This window comes from Bufo gargarizans, chromosome 2, assembly GCF_014858855.1.
Source record: "Bufo gargarizans isolate SCDJY-AF-19 chromosome 2, ASM1485885v1, whole genome shotgun sequence".
NCBI classification, from domain to species: domain Eukaryota; kingdom Metazoa; phylum Chordata; class Amphibia; order Anura; family Bufonidae; genus Bufo; species Bufo gargarizans.
This window is the reverse complement of record NC_058081.1, coordinates 304,562,293-304,587,901: the sequence shown is the minus strand read 5'-3', so window position 1 is coordinate 304,587,901 and position 25,609 is coordinate 304,562,293. Positions and strand designations below refer to the sequence as shown.

The window sequence follows — 25,609 nt, the reverse complement described above, 5'->3', positions numbered from 1 at the left end:
CTGCATTTTGTAAGCTGGACAGATTAAATTCAGGTCCTTCACTCTGACACTTGGTATAGCAATTTGAGCTCTCTTTGGGTACCTGTAAATGGTGTTCTAGAATATTTGTATGGCCATATGGTTATGAACTACTTAAATGTGGAGTCTAGAGTGACAACAATTTAGTGTGAAAGAAAAAAAAATAATATTTGCGCTTGTCTGTACAGCTGTTCCTCAAGATACAATGGTCTCAGGATACAATATTTCAACATACAATGATCTTTTTTGGGCCATAGTAAATTGAAACTAGACTCAACTTACAAAGCCTCAAACTCAACTAATCAACATGGCCATTTCTCTGGCAAAACCTCTGTATTGGCAGTCTAGTGGTGTCTCATTACAATGCAGCGTGGTACTACAGATCCTATACTCAGGGGCGTATCTACCATAGCGGAAGACCATGAGACTGCTATGGGGCCCAGGGCAAGAGGGGGCCTTAGTTGGGATTATCTTCTCTTCTACTGGAGGTGAAGACTTGGTCAGGACTCTACCATCTAAAGAAACAACTTTTAGCAAGTGAGGCTGTGGAAAAATGGCCCAAGGGTCATCGAATACGGTTTAGGTAGAAACCTTTCTTTCCTGTGTGGGGGGCCTGGTTTGATCCTTGCTATGGGCCCCTTACTTCTCTATGTACACCACTGCCTATACTGACCTCTGTCTGAGCCAGGATGATGGTGATAGCATTTTTCTGGTACACTGTGTGCTATACAGGACCCTAAAAGGCTCCTGTCCTCATTATAGAAAGTGATTTACAGATTCCAGCATCTATTACTGGCTGTTATATGTAAGGATTTGCTTTATCCATCTTGGTTAGCTGCTTATTATTCTTAAATCTTCATTTTATCTTACATTGAGAGTACATTTTGCGGCTTTGGAACCAATTACTAGTATTCTATAGACTTATGGACTGAAGTTACAATGGTTTGAATGGTCGTCCTGGAACCAATTAATATTGTAGCTTGAGGGCCTATTGTATATGGATAAATCACATCGTTTTAAATCCTTGCACTGGTTAAAATGATGCATACTATCTTTTATCACACAGCACATATTTCAGCTGTACTTAAAAATAATATATGAAAACCTGCTTGCTAATTGCTTTTCTACTTAATCATCTTTACTAGGGATACCTGTCATGAGCTGCTTGGTCATGTTCCATTACTTGCGGATCCAAAATTTGCTCAGTTTTCCCAAGAAATTGGTCTTGCCTCACTAGGAGCATCTGATGAAGATGTCCAAAAACTAGCAACTGTAAGTTGACTTAATGTCTATTATTCCATAATAATTCTTAGATGTACCTTCTATTGTCTGAATGAAGACATGTGTAGTATATTGCATCCTCTGATTATTTGGGATTTTTAGAATACCAAATATGCAGAGCTCCCAAGTAGTACATCCCAAACCTCCCATCCAGAAAACAAATATGTATTATATGAAATCTTACAACACTCATTTCACTCATTATAATGCCTTATTCACATATTCCTCTTGTTTGCTGCTTGAGGCAATTTACCTTTGTGTAGATGCATTTTTCCCAGGAATAGTGATATTGGTGATATTTTTAATATTAATATGAAAATCCACAATACATATAGCAAATCATAAAAGACAATTCAGTTCTCTAAATTAAATGTTATTAGGGAAGAATCTTATGTTTAATGCAGCAATGAATTTGAAATTCCCCTATGGTTGTTCTATTGTTGAGGCTTTTGTGTTTATGTTTGGTTTTAAAGTTCTTTTACTGGGGACGATTATTGGGTTGATTATTGTAACCATTTTCAAGAACAAACCGATGCTCATTCATTGGGTGAAAATATCACTGATGGGGACACCTAAATCAGTTTTTGTATGGGGCCAAGTGATTATAGTAGCGTTTGTTAATCTCCATACAGCGGAGATGATTGCAACATGTAAATTAAACTTTTACCTCCTCTGATGAGCAGGCAATCATTGGGAACAAATGGTTTGTTATTGATAATTTCCTATGATCTGTGTAAAAGGGTCTTAATGGGTTTATTGCATTAAATGGAAATAATTGTTCTAAAAGCCTCTTTACAAGGGTTAACTGTCCAGGCAACTATTGGGAGCAAACCCTTTCTTCCCGATAATTGCCTTATGTTGGTGAAGGTGAGAGCTGCATTTACACGTAGTAGCAGTAGCATTTGCTGATCCCCATACAGAACTATTGCTTCTGGGCAGCAGATATCTGTTTACACAGGATGATCTGCTGCTCAGGAACAATAATTTTGAATGCCACATCTATGATGCTTCTACCCAATAAATTAGCATTTTGCTCGCTCATCTAGGTATTGGCAGCACCTTTACACCAGCCAAATATTCGTTCCCAATATTTGGTCAGATAATTCGGCTCATGTAACGGGGCCTTTAGACTAGACAGCAGACATAGACACTAATGTCAAATCTGCGTGCCTATGATCTCAATAGGAGGCTAATGTGAGATTATCACAACTCTACCACTGTTGGCCTATTGAAATGACATTTGGAAAAAAAGAATCACAGATATGATGGAAGATGACCAGATGTGAATTTGCATTAAATTGTTGTGACATATTATTTAGGTGACTACCAAGGGTATTAGGAAGCCTGGAGGGCAGTTTTACTATTTAAAATACCCAATATCTATTTCAGTGGTAGTGCTTGAATATACTTGGATTTTGAAAAATGACTGGCATGTTATAGAATAGATGTCTGTCTGATGCTGAACGTTACCCTGTTCCGTCTCTAGATAAAAATGTATATTACCATCTGTTTCCATTAAGTTCAGATTGAGTTTTCTGATTACGTGATATATTTTATGTGCGTGAAACAATACGTTTTTCAGCCGTTAGATTGATGAGCTAGTCCCCCGACCCTCTATTACTATAAAAAAAGACAAACCTATGACATTTACTCCCCTCATAGTGTTCTCCTGCTGCAGAAAAATAACTTATGGAAAGAAGACTCTTCGAAGAGAGAATACAACCAATTTTGCAGCCAGCATTCTAGAGAATTGCTGTTTACTTATGGAAACACTGAGCTATGTCACGCATGGATTTAGCAATTTGTGGCAATTGTATAAAGGGCACAGCATGTTGAATTTTAGGTAGCTAGGACATAACGTTCCATTGCATCTGAATATTAGCATTCTACCGGCATGTGAGCCCTGTGTTATTAGATAACCTGAGCGTAGACATGAACTTGTCTGCTATTTATTTGTATTTGTTACAGTGTAAAAATCGAGAAATGCATTTTCCTCATTGTCTTTGCAGTTTATGATTTTGTTCTCTCTTCTAATGGAGAAAATATAGTATGATGGGGGCACGTTTAATGGAGCACATTTAGGAAGCTGCTCAGCCTCTAACCTGTTTGGAACCCTTGAAAAACTCTTTTGGAATAATTAAGTTGAGGAAAATTTAAATGAATCTCACACAACAACAGATTGGAAAAAGCATAAGCATGTATACGAGCAACAGTTTTTTTTTAATGCTAAAGCGGTAATAAAACCTTTTATCAATCTGCGTTTGCCAGGCCCAGAGCCAATGGAACAGCACTGCTGGAATGTTTTGCTGTATAATATGACTATTTCCAATTCCTATTGCACAGTGTTGTATGATTTTGTAATGGTTGATTCACTCTTCATAATGTGAGTGTTTGGTCATTCTAGGACATGACAGATTTGTTTATATGGCATCTCACATTTATCCGTAATAGGAAATAGACTCCATGATAGCAGCTCCGTCCATGTGGTTCAAAATGTGAGTAATTGGGGAAAGAAGATCAACCTTGGTTTTACTAAATATCACTTTTAACATATGTCTGCCAATAGAATAACATATGCATCTATATACATATATTAATGCCTTTGTAGTGTGATGCTTGAAATATTAGAATATTAGAAGCCAGCGTATTCGAGGCTACTGGCAAGCAGTGACTGTGATATAGCAGCAGCTGTGTAAGTATGTGTAGAAGCCATTTTCATGATACAACTTGGCTCAGTGAGATTACAGGTGTCCAGAATGGCTTTGAATCTTATGACCAGGAACTGGATACATCTTTTCACCATGCTGCAAATGTGTGTTTTATTGTGCTAAAATTGACAAATTGTAACCTGCAGCTTCCGGATGTTTGCATGCATTGCGTAGGGGTTGTAGTTTTGAAATGGTAATATTTTATGTAAAATAATGGAGGATATTTACGAAGCTAAATAAATCAGAATTCTGACTTCATTTGTGAGAAAAACTGGTGTTGATGTTTTGCCCCACAGTTATTATGTGTTTTAGCACTTTGCAGAAGGGCAAAGATGCACCAGTGCACACCAACATTTTGGGATAAAATGTTAACACAAATTAAGTAATAAGTGGTGTAAAGTTGGAAACTTTATGAAACTCTTTGATACATTTGGTGCATCTTTACACTATCTGAATTCTAGAATATGAATAGTATATCTGCTGATGTCAAAATACTAAAAAGATATTATTTGTAGCATAAACTAAAATATTGCTATTTTTGGAGTCACAATAGACCTCAATGGAAACTCCTCAAAACAGCGTTTCTCTCCAGCACTTAGGGTAGAGGGATGCGAAGGTAGAAGTTTTAAAAGGATTTTCTAGTAACAAGTGCCCGCAGCCTGCCCACTGAAACAGGTGATTCATACTTACCTGCTCCCCACCTCTTTGTCCTCTGTGCTGCCTCCACTGTCTCTATCTTCTGATCCTGGTACTGTTTACATCCGGTAATGTATGGGTATGGTCACATTTACTTCAGCCAATGACTTGCTTCCGAGTCTATGGGCATTTATTATTACTGGAAAACTTCCAGTCTATGGGCATTTATTATTACTGGAAAACTTCCAAACTTGACAACAATGGCAGGTTCGTCTAACAGTCTAATGTGTACAGACGTAGCCAAGTTAAAATTGACTGTGATAACACATGTCACAGTGTTATCTAGTGACAAAAGCCATTGAAAAAGTCAATTAACATTTTCTTACCATTGTTTACTTAACACGCTTATGCTACATCTGTATGTGGATCTACCATCTCTCATCTGTCAGTGGAAAGAAGAATTGGGAGAAAGAAGGACTGGGTGAAGTCTATATTTCCTCCTGATCTTTTTGTTCTCGAAGGAGATAAGTCCCCACCAGAAGTGTCTGGCGGCAGCTTTCCCCTCTCTTCCCATTGAATACACATACACGTTTGGCCAAAGTGAATGTATATGTGTATGAGGGATTCATGAGAAATAGCTGTCGGCTATTTATTATCTTTTTTAAGCCATTTATGGTGTATTTATGTCGCAGAGTGGAAAAAAAAAGGGTCGTGGTATGGTCGGGGAAAGGGCAGGCCGCTAGATCCATCTCATTCAAGGGGGCTAGCATAGATTAAAGCATGTCGCATGGCCAGCGGCAGCAATCGCCAAAGTTATGTAAAGACCTGCGCCTCTACATAAGTTAGGTGCATCCACCTGCAGTGCACAGGGATTAAGCCCAGCGTATCAATCGCCGGTCTTAATAAATGTCCCCCACAGTACATTCATATCTATAACACTGAAGTATAAGTGAAGTGAAAACACCTACCAATTTAAAGGCGCATTATATGTGACGATAAGCAGCCAATTGTCGCGAAGAGTCGGCTGCCTGTTAAGAGAAGGTGAAGCGCTACATTTACATGCAGCGATCACCTCCACAGCTATTCCGATCTCTCGTCCTCATACATCTGCTTTGTTTCTGGGCAGCAAATAGCTGATCATACAGCACGATCTGCTGCCCAGAAACGATAATTGATGTGCCTGCACGAACGACAGGATCACTCCGATGAACGAGCATTTCACTTGTTCATTGGGTGATCGGCAGCACCTTTACATGGGCAGATTGTTGGGAACAAGCGTTCTGCTTGATAATCTTCCCTTCTAAATCCACTTTTAGGCTAGGTTCAAATCATTTTTGGAGATTACATTCTGCAAACTAATTTGAATGTAGAGTCATATATGCATATTGCCTCCGTCCTCTGCCATAGTCTAGCTAATAAAATTCTATGGGAAGTTTTCCCGGTGTATACTTTAAATGTGTAACCTAATTGTGGTTCGAACCCTGCCCTAGAGAAAATAAAGGAAAATACAAAAAGTAAAGGGAAAGTATAAAAGAACAGATAATAACCCCATTAGGGAGTCAATTGCACAAAATCACATTTTGTCCTATTTTTACTTTATGTACCTTATTCATTGTTCTACCACATTGTATACAATGCACGTCTGACATTCTGCATTGAAACTATTTGTGATAGCAGATTATTCTGAATTGAGATTTGGCTGTAATGTCTGTAGATGCTTGCCTTGTACTCTTATTTAAGTAGAGATTTACAAAGAAACAGAAGAAAAGCAGGGAACAAAAAAGCTTATTCTGTAAATTTAATCTAACAATTGTAAACAAATGAAACAAATGTAGACCATTGGGTTCATTTATTATACATACCCCTTTTGTGGCGTATATCAGTCGCAGATTTTGTCGCATACCATTTTGCTTCAAAATCTGCTACTTTTCCCTCGCTTACTTGAATTTTCTGTCAGGTCGAGAAAAGGGGCACAGTGCATGCGGGGAAGAGGGCGGGCTAGCAGGCCCGTTTCATTCATCATTTTCATCATTCTTAGCGTAGAAAATGGCTTACATCTACACCAGCAAGGGTGCACCAAAGTTATGTAGAGGCTTGCGCAATACAAAGACGCTTAAGACCGGCATGTACCGTAAATCACCAGTCTTAATAAATGAGCCCCTATGTGTATATATGTGTAGGTACCATCTGCCATGTTAAAACATACCGTATATAAAGAAATTGTTGAAGGATTGTTCAAAACACGACTCTTTAATGGAAAATGCAAGTTTTGTTTTAAGTCAGATGCAAATTTATCCCTTTTGCTGCAAGGACAATGTTTGCAATTTTGACATGTACAAATAAAACCTAAATTATAAAATAAAATAAAATCATATTAATCCCTTATACCCAAATATTCTCGGAAAATGCCACTCAACAGTTTATACACAGGCACCTTCATGCAACTTTGTGTCAAAGTGTAATTTTCAAAAAAATTGCTAAAAACTTGATACTAGTGGGTAAAAGTGAGACCCAAGCAAGGCTGAGTCTGTCCGTATAAAATATAAACGCATATTGGAAGAGGGCATGGTACTGGGTTTTTATAGTACCAAACAATTAGAGGCCATGAATCCACCATGCCCTGTTATTCCAATATGCCATGCACTTCTAAAGATACACAAAGGTGTCTTCCCCCGCCCCCCATTACACCCCACCATAGCCGATATAGGTTCAATGACAGAGAGTCTCTTCACTTGGCTGGATGATTTGATCCAGCCAGATGTCATACAGCTTTCAGGTCTTATCAAAGACACCACAGAAGTTCTAAAAATGATGGAGAAGATAAAATGGACACCAGAATAAAATTTGCTAACATGTGACACGGCTCTGTCACTGATCTTAAAGAGAACCCCTATGGTAGTAGCCTATGCCCAGTTAAAAAAACAACTCACCTGTCTGCAGTGCCACTGTTCATGCGCCTCTGCCCTATTCCTTGCCTCAACAGCCACGTGCTAAAATGACAGATCACTGCTAGATTGACCAGAAGTGGCCGGTAATAGGGTAGCAGCACTGGAATGAAGGGGATATAAACAGGTGATTTTTTAATTTTTTTTTATTGGGTACAAGTTACCATGGCTGGCATTGTCGACTCCTAGGCTGGAAAACCCATTTAAGCTTTCTCCAGATTTAGACTTTTCGTCTCAGTCAGCAGGAACACCAGGTGCACCCCTGATTTTTGTGCTGTCTGATTCTAGCTGGTGGGCTCTCTCTCCAACTTAAATGGACTGTTCAGTCCTAGCAATATAGGCATCTGTACTGAGCAGATATGGCACAGCACTGGTAGGTATGATATCAGGCAAGTCCACCAGCTGCAAGTTTCTTCATTTGGATTGAATTTCAAGATCGTCTACCTTGTCAGCAAGGCAAGTTCTCATGAATGAGTTCCCTGAGGCTCGTGTGGGCACCCGCCATGTCATCTTTTACTGTGGATAGAGGTTGTTCAGCGTCATCCACCCTCATGGTATAACCTGCTAATTCAGTTTGTAAAGTTTGTAAGGAAGCTGAGATGGTGGACACATGTGTACTTTGTATGTCTGGAGTAATCTTTTTGGTCACATCAGTTGCTAGCAGCTGGGTAGTAAAGTCTGGGTCTCCCTTCTCCTCCTCCAACACTTCTTCCTAGTCAGAGGGAGCTCGGGTTGAAGCCACATGGTTGGTATGGCTATGTCCCCAGAATCACTGGTCCCCTCTATTGGAAATGGTTATTAGGAGAATCTCAGGGCACAGGCTAAGATCCAGTATGACCTTTAAAACGCAGGTAAGTGAGAGGACCCTTGTTGGGTCTGTGGACTTCTGTAGCGCCTCTATCCTACGTCTCTACATGTTGGTGCCAGAAATGAAAGTCCAACAGCATATTTTTAGGTGAGTGTTTATAGAGTTGACTTACCTCCGGATCATGATGTATGTTGATTGTAGTTTACTACAGAGTGTCCAGAATTTACAGTTTTACCATGTCATATGCATACAATTTTAACTACTCAACTACTAAATAAGCATTTCTTTGACACAGTGTTTGTGTTCACTTGGCAAGTGTTATCCTTTTTCTGCTTGAGATAAGACAGGAGTTGGTAGAATTTCAAGAAACAATCTTGCCATAATTGAATCCGCAGTAAGGGCACCTTCCGGTAAAGTGGTGCTGCTTTGTATCATGTAATTGTAATACACATCTTTGAAGGATTAGGACACTCCTGGAAAGGACAATGGTTTCAAGCAAATTGATTTATTAATTCTTCCATAATTTCTTCCAGCGGCATGACCTCCATGAGTACAGCACCTGCTTTCTCTAGCCTGAACTTGATTGCTTATTCTTCTCTTATAAAACTGGCCATTTTTTGCTGTTTCCATGACATTTCTCTGGTAATGCAACCAATGCCCCAAGGTCTCAAGCAGAGCTTATTTATAATCTTGCTTGCAGATATTTAACCCTAGATTTCAGCTGCTCCTAGACTGATTGCTTTTGCTGCCTATGTTTCTGCTGCTGCAGTTTTCAGATAATACATTATTTGTGTGAAATCAATATTTCTATGGAAAGCTATGCAACATGAAACCTACATCCTCAGTCTGTAAATCTTTCCTAATTTGAAATTCTCTTTTAAGGCTGTAACAGTAACACTTTTATTATTTTTATACATTGATTCTTAATATGTTTTGTGAAAATAATTTTGTTTCTGTATTTGTGCCTTTCCCTTAGGGTTATATTGTTTTTGCCATAAAATACTGTCAATAATGGCAAGGTAATAGGTAGTGAATCGAATGTGTTTATCATTGAGAATTTTTATATGCATAAAGCAGATTTTTTAAAGGCATTTTTCTTTTACCAATTATGGGTGTTTTAATCACACATTTTATTGTCAGTGCTGAGACTACTAATGTCCAATCCTAAGAATGAAAGTTGTCCAACTGATAAAATATAAAAAGAAAACTATCAGCAGGAAATGTTATAAAAGTAAACAAAGTACTCTGTTTATCCAATGTTTTTGAGCGCAGGAGTGATACATGACCTCTGCAGCCAAAAACTGGCTTTAGTGGTAACATGTCATACTTACTGGCATTACCATGGAGGCTTTAAGACACTTTAATGCAAATGTGAATTTACCTGGCCGCAATCTAGAAATGATCTATAAGCCAAAAGAACACACGGAGGATGGATAGTTTGTGGCACATGTACGTTAGGTGTGGCCAGCTTGACCACATCTAGCACCTGATGGTTGCCAGGTACAATAGTTAGCTTTTTTTTTTATAACCCTGTACTGGGCAGCATACTTTTTGTAATGACAAATATGAGCAAATGTTGCCTAATAGCTCTCCTAGGAGAACAAAAAAATGAATCTGCCATGGGAGAATGGGGAGTTCTCAGAATTATACAATTCATCAATTATCCAGGCTTGGAGTTAAAATTGTATTTCCATTGCAGTCATTTATGGCCTATCCACAGGATAAATGTTAAATGTCTGATAGATGCAAGTTCCACCACTAAAGCTGACAAAACATTTTGGTCCCATTTTGGTGGGACTGGCCAACCACCTAATGTGTATGGGGTCCCCGTAGGCAGATGTGCTTGTATCTCAAGACGCATTTCAGCTGTCGATTCCATTTGTTCTCGTGAAGATAAGCAGCTGCCAGTGGAGCCTGGCTGCAGCTTCCTCTCCCCCTTTTTACTGAGAACATATGCTTCCTCACCTGAGCTGAACAGACATGAGGGGATCGGGAGTGATAGCTATCAGTAAACAAATGTTCGGCTGACAGCTGTCTTATATGTGTGGTTTGTCTTATGCACTTATTTCAGAAACAAATTTACCCTGATTCTCATTCTGCCTGATGAGGGAGCCACCAACTTCCCCATGAAGGCACAGGTAGAATGGAGAGGTTGCCATCCATGTATTCTCCCTTTATTATGTTCTATGGAAGCAACCAAGCAAGCTGAGGTATTTCATTTATTCAAATGCTCAACAACCGTTCCATTAATTTTCTGCTACCATACCAGCTGATGCATACCGTAGGTGCGTGTCCAAGAGGCATCTATCAGACATTTATGGCATATCCCGTGGAGATGGGAATATTTGTTCAAAATAAGCATATAGTTGTGGACTAATAGTAAGCCTCATAACCCCTTAAAGTGGTGGAGATATACATCATGGGCTGGAGATATTTCCCGAACAATGGCATACATGTACATCATGATGATTAGCACTGGAAGTACTGAATACATATGGATGTCCTGGGCCTTCCATGTAGCAGCGTTATCTGTAGACTTACATTATTGCATTATTGTGTGACTAGCATTGCATCTGTTTCAAGATCCAAGAGGGGGCACATTTCATACATTTATTATTATTATCATATATATGTTAAAAGGGTTACCCCATGATTAATGTAAAAAAAATTAATCAGACATCATGCAGAAAGACAATCTCTTTCTAAGGGCTCATTCAGACGACCATATCTGTTTTGCGGTTCGCAAAGTGCAGATCCACAAGACACGAAAAGCAGCCGTGTGTGTTTCGCATTTTGCGGAATGGAACGGCCAGCCCTATGATAGAAATGCCTATTCTTGTCCGCAGTTGCAGACAAGAATAGGACATGTTCTAACTATTTTGTGTGCCCATGGAACAGAAGTACGGATGTGGACAGCACATTGCTGTCCACATCTTTTGTGGCCCCATTGAAATGAATGGGTCCGCATCCAATCTGCAAATTTACGGAACGGAGGCAGACAAAAAGCACAGTTGTCTGAATGAGCCCTAACAGCTAAAACCAGTCCTGTACCCGTATCCAGAGATCTCTCTATTCATTGGTCCAATTGCAGTACTAGATTTATATCAAGCTGGTGGCTCAGGGGGTATGTCCTTTTTGATGCAGCTCAGGAAGGCAGACGAAGGCTGGAGCTGTGTATGTGCGTCCACCTCAGTGGAACAAACAGCAGGTGGTGCCATGCAGATACATTTCATTGAATACCTCAATGGCTAAATAAGATTTCTGATTTCATGCAATTACAAAAGTATTCAGATGGAGGTGCTGATTTAAAAATTGCTGAATATTTCTTCTAGAGCAACCCCCTTTAAGGTACGGTAATTCTTTCCAAAAAATTTTCATTTAGTCCAAGAAAACACTTTTAATTACTATTTTTAATAATGGAAATCAATACCAATTATTTATGTGTGTGTGATCTGAATAGATAGATTTATTATCCATTTTAAGATTTTTTACAAGAAGCTGACAATGTCTTGTCATCTTTAAATTTTAGATTTATTACATTTATATAAGTCCTTAACCCCCTAAAGACATTTTAGCATTTTTGATTTTTCCTTCCCAGGTTCCAATAGCCATAACTTTTTTATTCATCTGTTCACATAGCCATCTGAGGGCTTATATTTTGCGGGACAAGATGCATTTTTTAATGGCACCATTTAATTTACCATGTCTTGAATTGGAAAACCTGAAAAAAAATCTTTGTGGGGTAAAATAAAAAATAAAAAAGGTTTCTGGGGTTTTGACATCAATGTGCGCTAAAAATGATATAACTTCCTTATTCTGCAGCTCAATACTATTATGGTGATTCCAAACTTGTATAGTTTTTATTTAGTTTTACTACTTTAAAAAAATAAAAACCTTTGAATTTTTTTTTTATTTTTCTTTACATCACCATTTTCTAACTTATTTATATTTCAGTCTACAGAGCTATATAAGGGCTTGTTTTCTGTGAAATGAACTGTAGTTTAGGAAAACAAAGTGACAAAAAAATGACAAATCGTGTGTCATTTTTATTATGTTACGGCGTTCCCCACACAGAAATGTTTCTAAAATATTTTACCAGTTCAGACATTTTTGGATGCTGCAATACCTGATGTGTTTATTTTTTTTCATTTTTTATATATTTTTATATGTAAAATTGGGAAAGGGGAGTGATTTAAACTTTTAATACTGATATTTTTAAAAAACTTTTCCTCACTTTATTTAATAAATATTAGCCTCCTTAGGGTGCTAGAACTACCTGAGATCTTTTGATCCCTTGTCCTATTTACCGTAATAGAGATCTATTAGGGTGAATGGCATTCTGATGCACCTCCTAATATGCTGTGCCTCATGTATAGCTTAGCAGGGAGGTTACCATGACAGGCCAGGGAAGCCTCAGTAAACCCCAAGCTGCCATGGTAACCGATTGTAGCCCCGTGATTTTACTGCGGGGGCTCTGATCAGAAGGCAGAGGGAGCCGCATACCTCTGCCTTACTTCACAGATGCCGCGATCACTGTTGATCGTGGCATCTGAGCGGTTAAATGACGGGGTTTCGCGCAATTGCCATTCCTCATCATTGTGGCAGGGTGCTCCATACAATTGGGGGCGCATATTGCAGTACATGTACCGCATTATGCATTAAGGGATTAAAGGGGTCTGTCTCATTTCAGCAAATAGTATTTATCATGTAGAGAAAGTTAATACAAGGCACTTACTAATGTATAGTGATTGCCCATATTGTCTCCTTTGCTGACTTTCCATCACATTATATACTGCTTGTTTCCAGGGGTTACAGTCACTGCTGCAGCACAGATACAAGGTTGCCCAGACAGGAACTGCTGCACACGCATGTTTATGTGTACTTCCATGGTCTCAGCCACCAGAGAGGCCAGTGCTTTTTCTTATAGTGTGCAAGCATGGCCACTGCCGACCGTTGCTGCATTGCAGGGTGGTTGTAACTAGGGATGAGCGAATTGACTTCAGATGAAACATCCGAAGTCGATTAGGATAAAACTTAATTCTAATACTGTACGGAGCAGGAGCTCCATACAGTATTAGAATGTATTGGCTCCGATGAGCCGAAGTTATTGCTTTGCGAAGTCTCCAAGATACCACTTGGAACCAAACCCGTGTTCAGCAAATGTATTTTTACAGTACAAATTAATTTATGAAGTTATTGCTTTGGTGCTGTGCTGGTGGGTTGGTGGGGCCCAGTGCCAGGGTGGCTTTGCCAGACGGCGGGGGTGCTGTTTGGCTGCTGGGTCCCGCTGCCTGTTGGTGCGGTGCTGGTGGTCGCTGCGCAGCGCTGCGCCAAATTTAGAGTAGGTTCCCACTTAAGGAGACAACCTTGACGCGGTGAGTGGGCCTATGCTTTTTGATCAAATCACTAATGGAAAGCTTATTTTCTGTCTTTTAACGGACTGACAAAATGGATCCATTTAAAAACTGACACAATGCATCCGTTCGCTTTCCGTTATGTTCCGTTATTCATTGTTTTCAAACGGATCAGTTTTTTTTTCCTCAAATTTCATTTGAGCATGCTCAGAAAAAAAACGGAACAGAAAACGGATTGCATAACGGATCACTAACAAAGCAATCCGTTACAATCCATCACTCATTGGCTTTAATGCAAAACAAAACAAATCCGTCACAAATCCGTTATTTTAGATGGGAGCAAAAGTCCTGGATGTAGAATTTTTTCCGTCTAAAATAACGTGAAGCTGACGGAAAAGGAGCTAAACAGAGTGTAACTGACACTTTATCACCTCCATAGAAGTGAATGGGATTTACAACAGATCCGTTTATTTGCGTTTTATTCATCCTCTGAACGGATTAATAGAACGGAAATACAGACGGTGATGTGAACGAGCCCTTAGATTAAAGCATAGTATTGCGTATGTGCGCTCTGGTTTCACTTTCTCATATTTTACATACTTTCACACTTGCGTTAAAGGTTTACGGTATTGAGTTTCGTCCTAGGGGCTCAATACCAGAAAAAATGTTTCAGTTTTATCCCAATGCATTCTGAATGGAGAGCAATCAGTTCAGTATGCATCAGGATGTCTTCAGTTCAGTCACTCTTACGGTATTTTGCCAGAGAAAATACCGCAGCATGCTGCTGTATTTTCTCCGGCTGAAATTCCGGAACACTTGACGGAATGCCAGCATTAATTTACATTGAAATACATTAATGCCGGATCCTGCACCAAGTTTTCTGGCAAAACAGGTCTGGTTTCCCGGTCTGCGCATGCGGAGACCTTTAAAAATTTGAAAAGAATAAATACAGGATCCGTTTTTCTGGATGACACCAGAGAGACGGATCCGGTATTGCAATGCATTTGTGAGATGGATCCGCATACGGATCTGTCTACAAATGCTATCCGAACTGCCTGCCGGATCCTCACAACGCAAGTATGAAAGTATAGCCGAAAAGGCGGCTCTCCACTAGTTTTCTGGCAGCAGGTGCTCTTGCCCAATTTGACTCACCCTTGTCAATTATAGATAGGTTTAAAAATAAAGTAATGGCGGGCAGGCACTCTATTTATGGGTTCATGGAAAGGCAATTTTTATTAGTTAATTTAAAATACCATAAAATTATGTATACATAAAACAATAGATGATGACAATATAACAACAATTAATAACTATAGGATACAAATATTTAGCAGCAATCTCAATATAACAGCAATTAAATGGCAGTTGACAATTAGCAGCAATATCACTTGATAAATAGCAGTTAGTGGATAGCAGCAGTATTAGCAGCAATTGGTGATAATAAAAAGCAAGAATCTCTTCTATGGTTGGTTTAGTAGCAATACTTCCATGTATCAATATGGAAACAAGATATCTGTGCCATGTGACAACAGTGTCGAAACAATGTTCTTAGTTGTAGCAGTTATGAGAATTCAGCTATAGATCTGACTGCATCTGATCGTTAGATGTCTCCTTATGTTTCTTTCTTATACAATGCAGATATTCAAATACAGTCTCGTTTTTTTTAACTAGGGAATCCTCTATTGTGCACATTGAATATTTTGAATATTTTCTTTACTCACGGTTCGACTGTTTTCTGGTGCGGCGTCCCGCTCCTGTTCTGAGAAACAGACTGACCTTTGTAGCTCGGACCCTCCGATCGCAGCTTGTTTAAAAGCTTGTTTATGGCGGCGTCTCTGTTTGTTATTAGTTCCGCCCCTTCAGTGTTCAGATCGCCTCTTAACTTCTTTATTTCAGCTGTCGGGGTTCCGCTTTATAGATAGTAGGTCAATTTCGTGAGTACTTTAGATTCCTCTTGAAGCGCTCCAGCAGTGTAATTCCAATTTTAGTATGCTTGTTCACCCAAACATGTTTCGGAGCTCAAACTCGCTCTTTCCTCAGTGGTCGAGTGCTCAGGAAGGAGCAAGTTTGAGCTCCGAAACATGTTTGGGTGAACAAGCATACTAATAAAAATTGCCTTTCCATGAACCCATAAATAGAGTGCCTGCCCGCCATTACTTTATTTTTAAGCAAGTGTGAAAGTACCCTTAGCTTTAAATTTATAATGTATTTTGTGCAATTTGTCTTATTTTTTTCCTTTCAGCATACGAATGACATGTGGTGTTGAAATTCTTTTATTTCTAACAGAAAAAGGCAAATTCTATATAAATCCAATACAAAACTGATATGCAGGCTTATCACATAAAAGGTATTTGAAGCATTGTTTCACTGCTGTCGTCTTACCTAGAATTTGATTAGCCTTAATGTAACTAGATGTATCACCCTTTTGTGCTGCCTTACTTATAAAAAAAAAACAAAAAAACAGGCCAGATGATTAAATAAAAAAAAGGAAATTGTGTGAGAAAAAAGAAAGATAAAGAGGCAACTTCAGAGTAAATACGGGACAAATGAACTGACAGATAACATGCATATTAATGAGCCTGAAAGAGTTTTTTCTAACTAGGAATTCATTATTAGAAGTCTTTGAAAGTTCGCATATTGAATGGGAAAAATACAAATGGTTTCGGAATAGAAATCATTCCTTTGAGAAGCAGGATGTGCATTGTAGAAGGTGTTGAAAGCACATTTGCTTTATCGGTAGACTTCATAAACAGAAAACTGAGGATTTCTTTTCTACAAGCATGGGTGCTCTGATACTTTCTTCAGCAAAGGCAAATCTTTCACAGTCTTGGTTATTATCAAGTGATGCCACCTGTGCTTTGCAATTCACTTGAGTAACATGCAAATGGAAATATTGTTTTAATGTGCCTGCGAAAAGTTTAAGCATCCGAAAATATTCTGGTAACAGTTATCTGGTAGATTTCCTAAATTCTCCAGTTTGCTCAGTTGGCGGTGATAAAGTTAATGGTTTGTGGTCATTCCTTCAGGCACCTATAGTTACTGTAGAAGAGGAGAAGAGAAAGGCTTTAGAAGGTTCACTCTGCTTTTATGGTCACGGCGTGGATTGAGATCCCAAGAGACATATGTTTCACACATAATAAACTACAATTTCTTTTTTTCTGGAAATGTCTACAGACACAATGTTCCCTGAAATGAAGACCATTTAATTGAGCTTTAAAAAACTTTTTTTGTTTTACTATTTTTTTCCCAGTTAGAGTTTATTCAGTAAATAAAAAAAGGATTAAATACATCTTGTTAACCTTAACCCCTTCACGACACCCACGGTACATCTATGGCGGATGTTGGGTCTTTAAAAATGGCACTCACTCTGGAGTGGAGCGAGAGCCATAGCTAGCAAGTGACTGCTGTATTATACAGCAGACACCCGTGGCCAATGTCCAGAGGTAATGCTGATAGCGGACATTTAACCCCTCAGATGCCGTGGTCAAATGTGACCATGGCATCTGAGAAGCCAGAAACCCAGAAGTGTGTGCTTCATAGGCAGGAACCCCTCCCCCTAGCGGAGATCGGGGAGGAGGTTCTGTACTAGGCTTCAAGGCTCATTACTTTTATATTACAATTCAGGCCAGCAGGTGGCAGCACTGAATTTTAATATAGTTAATTCTGTATATAAAAAATCTAATCACCCCCCTTTCCCCAAAGTCAAAATACTTAAACAATAAAAAAGTTTTTTTTAAATCTTTTCGTTATCCCTTTTTTTTATTTTTATTAACAAATATTTGCTTTCTCTCTCTCTCCTCTTCCCCTTTTAAACTCTTTAACACAATAATAACAATAGAAAATGATGTCAGAATGACACTCACCTGTATAGCTATGGGTAAGCACATGGTTGATGGTGTTAAAAAACACGGTGGTTAAAAACCCACTGTGCCATCACATGTATTATGCTTTTTCATATTAGAAAGCTTCCATAAATAGGAAAAAAAAAAGTAGACATATTACTTATCGCCGAGTCCGTATCGACTGGCTCTATAAACATATCACATGACCTAACCCCTCAGATGAACACCGTAAAAAATAAAAACTGTGCTAAATAAACCATTTTTTTGTCACCTTACATCACAAAAAGTACAACAGCAAGCGATTAAAAAGGCGTATGCCCACCAAAATAGTGCCAAATCTAACCGTCACCTCATCCCACAAAAAATTAGCCCCTACCTAAGACAATTGCCCAAAAAATTAAACTATGGCTCAGAATATGGAGACACTAAAACATCATTTTTTTTTTTTAAAAAAGCTGTTATTGTGTAAAATTTACATAAATAAAAAAGGTATCCCTGCGTCCGTAAAAACTTGCTCTATAAAAATATCACATGGCCTAACCCCTCAGATGAACACCGTAAAAAAAGTAGAATAAAAACTGTGTAAAATAAGCCATTTTTTTACACCTTACATCACAAAAAGTGTAATAACAAGCAATCAAAAAGTCATATGCACCCCAAAATAGGGCCAATCAAACCATCATCTCATCCCACAAAAATCATACCCTACCCAAGATAATCGCCCAAAAACTGAAAAACCTATGGCTCTCAGACTATGGAGACACTAACACATGATTTTTTTTGTTTAAAAAATGAAATCATTGTGTAAAACTTACATAAATAAAAAAAGTATACATGTTAGGTATCGCCGCATCTGTGACAACCTGGTCTATAAAATTACCACATGATCTAACCTGTCAGATGAATGTTGTAAATAACAAAAAAAATAAAAACTGTGCCAAAACAGCTATTTCTTGTACCTTGCCTCACAAAAAGTGTAATATAGAGCAACCAAAATACATATGTACCCTAAACTAGTACAAACAAAACTGCCACCCTATCCCGTAGTTTCTAAAATGGGGTCACTTTTTTGGAGTTTCTACTCTAGGGGTGCATCAGGGGGGCTTCAAATAGGACATGGTGTCAAAAAACCAGTCCAGCAAAATCTGCTTTCCAAAAACCGTATGGCATTCCTTTCCTTCTGTGCCCTGCCGTGTGCCCGTACAGCGGTTTACGACCACATATGGGGTATTTCTGTAAACTACAGAATCAGAGCCATAAATATTGAGTTTTGTTTGGCTGTTAACCCTTGCTTTGTAACTGGAAAAAGAAATTAAAATGGAAAATCTGCCAAAAAAGTGAAATTTTGAAATTGTATCTCTATTTTCCATTAATTCTTGTGGAACACCTAAAGGGTTAACACAGTTTGTAAAATCTTTAATGTCAGTGCTGGTAAAGGTGACGATGATGACGTGTTGATGGACATCACGTGGGTGCCCACAAGAAAGGAGGAGGAGGGGAATTCAGAGGGAGAGACAGAGAAACAGATAGAGAGAAGGGGGAGCAGGCAGAACTCACAGTGCACAGGAGGCAAAAAGCAAACTGCAAATGTATCTGGAGCGAGCCATCCACCATACACGGTCACATCTTGCAGGACGCCGGCACATGGCTCTGCAGTGTGGGCTTTTTTTAACGTGTCAGCTGCTCACAATAGTGTTGCCATCTGCAGCCTGTGCTGTCAAAGCATAAGTCGTGGTAAGCCCAACACTGACCTAGGGACAAACGCCTTAAAATGGTCCCTGGCCTCCCATCACCAAGCCCAGTGGGAGCAATGCCGTCAGAACCCACAAAGCCACACTCCCAGCACTCCATGTCCTGCCTCTTCTCCTTCTCCTTCTCCTCCTCTTCTCTCCTCCCATTTGTCCTCCACTCCACCTTCCACCGTGCTGTCGTCGCGTTCATATAGCACAGGGCAGGCTTCCGTGGCCCAAATGTTCGAGCGTAAAAAATGAAGACAACGGATAATCCTCTTGCCCATCGGCTGACCGCTGCCATATAAATTGGTGGACTCGGAGGCCTTTAGAAAATTTGTGGCCATTGGCACACAGCAATGGAAGGTCCCCGGAAATATTTCTCCCAGAAGGGCATCCCTTAACTTTATGGCCACGTTCAGCTGCAAGTTAATATATCTCTGGCACACAGTGTCGGTGCCAAGATACATGTGACCCCAGACACGTGGTCTAGCAAACACGGGCAGCGAAGGTACATAACTTTTACTGCCCACTGGGTGACCCTTCTGACAGCCATCAAGCATGTAACGCGTGGCACCTGTGTGGATTTGGTGTTACTGCAACTGATTGCATGCAGGTCGGCCTCTTCTTCTCCTCCTCCTACTCCATCCTCTGTCTCCTCCTCGGCTGCCTCCTACTTTTCCACTGCTACCGCTTCTTCCGCTGCACCCCCCAAGCTCCCCAGAACCTATTCGACATGCTGTTGTGCCTGGAAGCCAAGAGCCACACCGGTCCTGCACTCCTTTCAGCTCTGCGATTACGCTGGGTTCACACCTGAGCGCTCGCGATGGAGCGCTCTGTATGCGCGATTGTACGGGCGTTTGCAATCGTGCATACAGAGACAAGCGAACGCCCATTGTCGCGCGTTACCGAAAGTCTATGTACGGGAACGCGCGACAAGACGCCCCAAAGAAGCTCATGTACTTCTTGGGGCGTCGGGCGTTTTACAGCGCGATCGTACGCGCTGTACAACGCCCCCAGGTGAGAACCATGCCGATAGGGAAGCATTGGTTTCTCCTTGTTGAGCTCAGGTGTGAACCCAGCCTTATAGGCCAATCAGTGGCTAACCCCCGATCAATTTGACAGTTGGTAAAGTGGTGTGCGACAACGGCGACAATCTGCTGAGCGTGCTGAAACAGGGCAAAATGACACACGTGCCGTGCATGGCACACATCCTGAACTTAGTCGTGCAGCGATTCTTTGACAAATACGCCAGGGTCCAGGACGACTTGCTGCAGGCCAGGAAAATCTCTGGCCATTTTAGAAGATCTTACATGGCCATGGCTCACCTTGCTGACGTTCAGCGGCGACACCACTTGCCCATCAGACATCTGATTTGTGACTGCCTGACGCGCTGGAACTCCACCTTGTATATGCTTGACAGGCTGCTCTAGCAGAAAAGTGCCGTTAACGACTAACTGTACGAACTCTGCAGCAGGACAGGTTCTGGGAGCTTGGTTTCTTTTCACCGCGCCAGTGGCTGCTCATGCGTGACGCATGCAGACTTCTGCGGCCATTTGATGAGATCACCAAACTAGTCAGTCGCAGCCAGGGTGATATTAGTGACATCGTACCTTACACCTTCTTTCTGGAGCGTGCATTGCGTTGTGTCATTGATCAGGCCGTTGACCATGAGCTGGAAGATGAGGAAGTCGCAATGCTGAATGAATACCCAGGGGGGGCCTACTCCATCTGAGACAAGTTAGCAGGAGTCTGAGCAGGAGTCAGAGGAGGATGGTGGCTGGGGGAAGGAGGAAGAGCAAGAAGAGCAGGCTTTAAACCTTTCAGGGATCCCTGGTGTTGTGCGTGACTGGGGGAGGAGACCAAGGATGACATTCTCCTGAGCGATGAGCAGGAGCCAGGCCGCCCCACCACTTACAATGTAGTGCAAATGGGGGCCTTCATGATCCAGTGTTTGAAGAGGGGCCCCCGTATAAAAAGCATAAAGGTCAAGAACCTGTACTGGGTGGCAACGTACTTAGACGTACTTAGTTCTTTGCTGTCAAGTAAATGCCTATTGCCAAATTTTTGGGGCCTGTACTGGCCGACAGTTACATATTTAGGCCTCATGCACACGACCGTTTTTTTTTAAGGTCCGCAAAAACGGGGTCCGTAGGTCCGTGATCCGTGACCGTTTTTTTATCCGTGGGTCTTCCTTGTTTTTTGGAGGATCCACGGACATGAAAAATGAAAAAAAAAATCTAAGTCAAGTTTGCCATTGAAATGATAGGAAAAAACGGACACGGATCACGGACACGGATCACGGACGCGGATAACAATCTTGTGTGCATCCGTGATTTTTCACGGACCCATTGACTTGAATGGGTCCGTGAACCGTTGGCCGTGAAAAAAATAAGACAGGTCATATTTTTTTCACGGCCAGGAAACACGGATCACGGGTGCGGCTGCCAAACGGTGCATTTTCCGATTTTTCCACGGACCCATTGAAAGTCAAAAAAACGGAAAACGGCACAACGGCCACGGATGCACACAACGGTCGTGTGCATGAGGCCTTATCCTGTGAATGCCTAATGTACCTCCAGCCACAGAATACAAAGTTCTTTGCTGTCAGTTGAATGCCTATTGCCTAATTTTTGGGACTGTACTTGCAGACAGTCACATTTTTGTCCTGTGACTGCCTAATGTACCTCCAGCCACAGAATCCAAAGTTCTTTGCTGTCAGGTGAATGCCTATTGCCTAATTTTTGGGGCCTGTTCTGGCCGACAGTTAAATTGTTTATCCTGTGACCGCCTAATGTACCTCCAGCCACAGAATCTAAAGTTATTTGCTGGCAGGTGAATTCCTTTTGCCTAATTTGTGGGGCCTGTACTGGCAGACAATTACATATTTATCCTGTGACCGCCAAATGTACCTCCAACCACAGAATCCAAAGTTATTTGCTGTCAGGTAAATGCCTATTGTCTAATTTTTGGGGCCTGTACTGGCCGACAGTTACATATTTTTCCTGTGACTGCCTAATGTACCTCCAGCCACAGAATCCAAAGTTCTTTGCTGTCAGGTGAATGCCTATTGTCTAATTTTTGGGACCTGTACTAGCCAACAGTTACATATTTATCCTGTGACTTCCTAATGGACCTACAGCCACAGAATCCAAAGTTCTTTGCTGTCAGGTGAATGTCTATTGCCTAATTTTTGGGGCCTGTACTGGCCGACAGTTACATTTTTTTATCTTTAGCCACATAATCACACCCCTGTCTCACTCCTCTGCTTCTCATTATGGTGTCGTATGAACTGCATTCACAATAAGGACCAGTTATGTGACTGTGTCATGTTACAGGGTCATGTGACTGTGCCCCCCACCCCGTACTGTGCCCCCTTATACCCTGCATTGTGCCCTCTTACCACACCCTGTGCAGTGCCCCTAGTCATTCCCTGTACCGTGCCCTCTTATACCCTTTTTTCCGGTTATGGTATGGCGGTGGTATCCAATAACTGGATGGCCATAACTGTATCCCTTTCCCTGCCCATGTCATCCTTTTTTAGACCTGGCATGAGCAGGAAAAATATGCGGATTGCGGTGCTAAGGACCTTTGCGCCACAATCTGTGTCAGAAATACGACTAACATAGATGTATTTCTATATAATAAATGAACACCTAATTGTATTATTATTCGGGGGTAGGGCTAATATCTTTATATTATATAGATTCTAGCGTATTATACTGTGCCCTGTATTTCCCAGTACAAAATGACCCTTTGGAAACACAGTCCTTATTTCTGACCACCAGGACCAGGTAGCGCTCTGTCAGTACATGGCGGCCTCCCCTCTCCGCCACGCTACTCCAATGTGTACGGTGCCTATTCTGACACTAGGGCTGGGTTAACATCCTATTTTTGCCATCCATTTAATGCATACCAAAAATGTATGCGTTAACAGATGCCTCAGACTGATGCTGAACAGTGGCGTTCGTTCACTATACAGTTCCATGGTAGAAATCAAATTTACGTTAACGTATACATTTTTTTATTGACTCTGCAGGATACAAAAACATGGAGTGCTGCACATTTGTATACATCAAACAGATAGGAAATAAAACATTTCTAGGCTCCAGCAGGGCACATTTTTGAGAGTTTCCCTTTGAGATGCATAAAAATGGCCCCTGATTAAAATACATATTTTTTGTGGAAATTTTTGCCAATGATCCCCCTCTGGTATATCACTGTCCATATTATGGGACTATTTGTGTACTTCTAGTAAGTGTTTGCTGGCTGCAAATATGACCTGAAGGTTTTTAAGGTTTGCCTGCCATTAAAGTGAATGGGGCCCGCCGCAAACTTGCGGTTCGCGAACATTTGATCACAAACGCGCGTTCGCAAATTGTCCCAGCACTGCTTGTAGAGCAGGGGAGCACTGGGGTTGGAGAAGTGGGTATGCCAGAGCTGATTAATAGTCTGTGTCTACTGTCAAATAACCTGCAGGAGATTGCAAGCCAAAACATCAATAATGTGCATATTGTGCCCCCACCTAACCAGCCAAACCCCATACCAGCAACAGCCAATGTTTAAAGGTGCCGTGCGGCCATTAACAATGAAGAAGGACTATACAGTGCAGTCTTCATTATAAAATTAAGACAGCTGCAGCCGTACCCTAAGGCTGGGTTCACACGGGCGTGACGGATTGGCTCAGAATGCGTTCAGGGTGCGTTCAGTGAAACTCGCACTATTTTGCAAGCAAGTTCAGTCAGTTTTGTCTGCAATTGCGTTTAGTTGTTCAGTTTTTTCCGCACGGGTGCAATGCGTTTTGATGCGTTTTTCACGCGCGTGATAAAAAAACTGAAGGTTTACAAACAACATCTTCTAGCAACCATCAGTGAAAAACGCATCGCACCCGCACTTGCTTGCGGATGCAATGCGTTATTAACGCATCCCCATTCATTTCTATGGGGCCTGTTCTGCGTTACAAACGCAGAATATAGAGCATGCTGCGATTTTTAAGCATTGCAGAAGTGATGCGTGAAAAAAAACGCACATGTGCACAGCCCCATTGAAATGAATGGTGCCGGATTCAGTGCGGGTACAATACGTTCACCTACCGCATTGCACCCGCGTGGAAATCTCGCCCGTGTGAACTCAGCCTAAGGCCTCATGCACACGACCGTTGTGTGCATCCGTGGCCGTTGTGCCGTTTTCCGTTTTTTTTCGCTGACCCATTGACTTTCAATGGGTCCGTGGAAAAATCGGAAAATGCACCGTTTTGCAGCCGAGACCGTGATCCGCGTTTCCTGTCCGTCAAAAAAATATGACCTGTCCTATTTTTTGGACGGACAACGGTTCACGGACCCATTCAAGTCAATGGGTCCGTGAAAGAACACGGATGCACGCAAGATTGGCATCCGTGGCCGTAGGTTACTTTCATACAGACGGATCCGTAGATCCGTCTGCATAAAAGCTTTTTCAGAGGTGAGTTTTCACTTCCACCCCCCCTCCCTCCCCGGTAGTTAACTCATTGGTGTCCAGTGGGCCCCCCTCCTTCCCCTGTAGTTAACTCATTGGTGTCCAGTGGACCCCCCTCCCTCCCCTGTAGTTAACTCGTTGGTGGCCAATGGGCCCTCTCCCCTCCCTCCCCCTCCTAATTAAAATCGCCCCCCCCATCATTGGTGGCAGTGGATAGTACCGATCGGAGTCCCAGTGTAATCGCTGGGGCTCCGATCGGTAACCATGGCAACCGGGACGCTACTGCAGTCCCGATTGCCATGGTTACTTAGCAATTTGTAGAAGCTTCATACTTACCTGCGAGCAGCGATGTCTGTGACCGGCCGGGAGCTCCTCCTACTGGTAAGTGACAGGTCTGTGCTATAGGCAATGCGCCGCACAGACCTTTCACTTACCAGTAGGAGGAGCTTCAAGTTAAAATATACCATCGGATTGGAGAAAACTCCAATCCGATGGTATAAAAGAACTCCAGACTTTACATTGAAAGTCAATGGGGATGGATCCGTTTGAAATGGCACCATATTGTGTTAACGTCAAACGGATCCGTCCTCATTGACTTGCATTGTAATTCAGGACGGATCCGTTTGGCTCCGCACGGCCAGGCGGACACCAAAACAACTTTTTTTTCATGTCCGTGGATCCTCCAAAAATCAAGGAAGACCCACGGACGAAAAAACGGTCACGGATCACGGACCTACGGACCCTGTTTTTGCGGACCGTGAAAAAATACTGTAGTGTGCATGAGGCCTAAGGCAGAGTGGCCTGAGTATACCTGATTTCTAGTGGATCGTGAC

The 25,609-nt window shown here is 41.3% G+C and overlaps 1 protein-coding gene across 2 annotated transcripts in view; it reads left to right on the top strand.

Annotated features, from left to right (window-relative positions):
• TPH2 (tryptophan hydroxylase 2) overlaps positions 1-25,609 on the top strand; it is a 316,022-nt gene that overhangs the window by 123,238 nt on the left and 167,175 nt on the right. For both annotated transcript variants that reach the window (XM_044277143.1, XM_044277142.1), the window contains one exon: positions 1,164-1,290. In XM_044277143.1, coding sequence (XP_044133078.1) covers positions 1,164-1,290 — 127 coding nt within the window. The remainder of the gene's footprint in view (positions 1-1,163; positions 1,291-25,609) is intronic.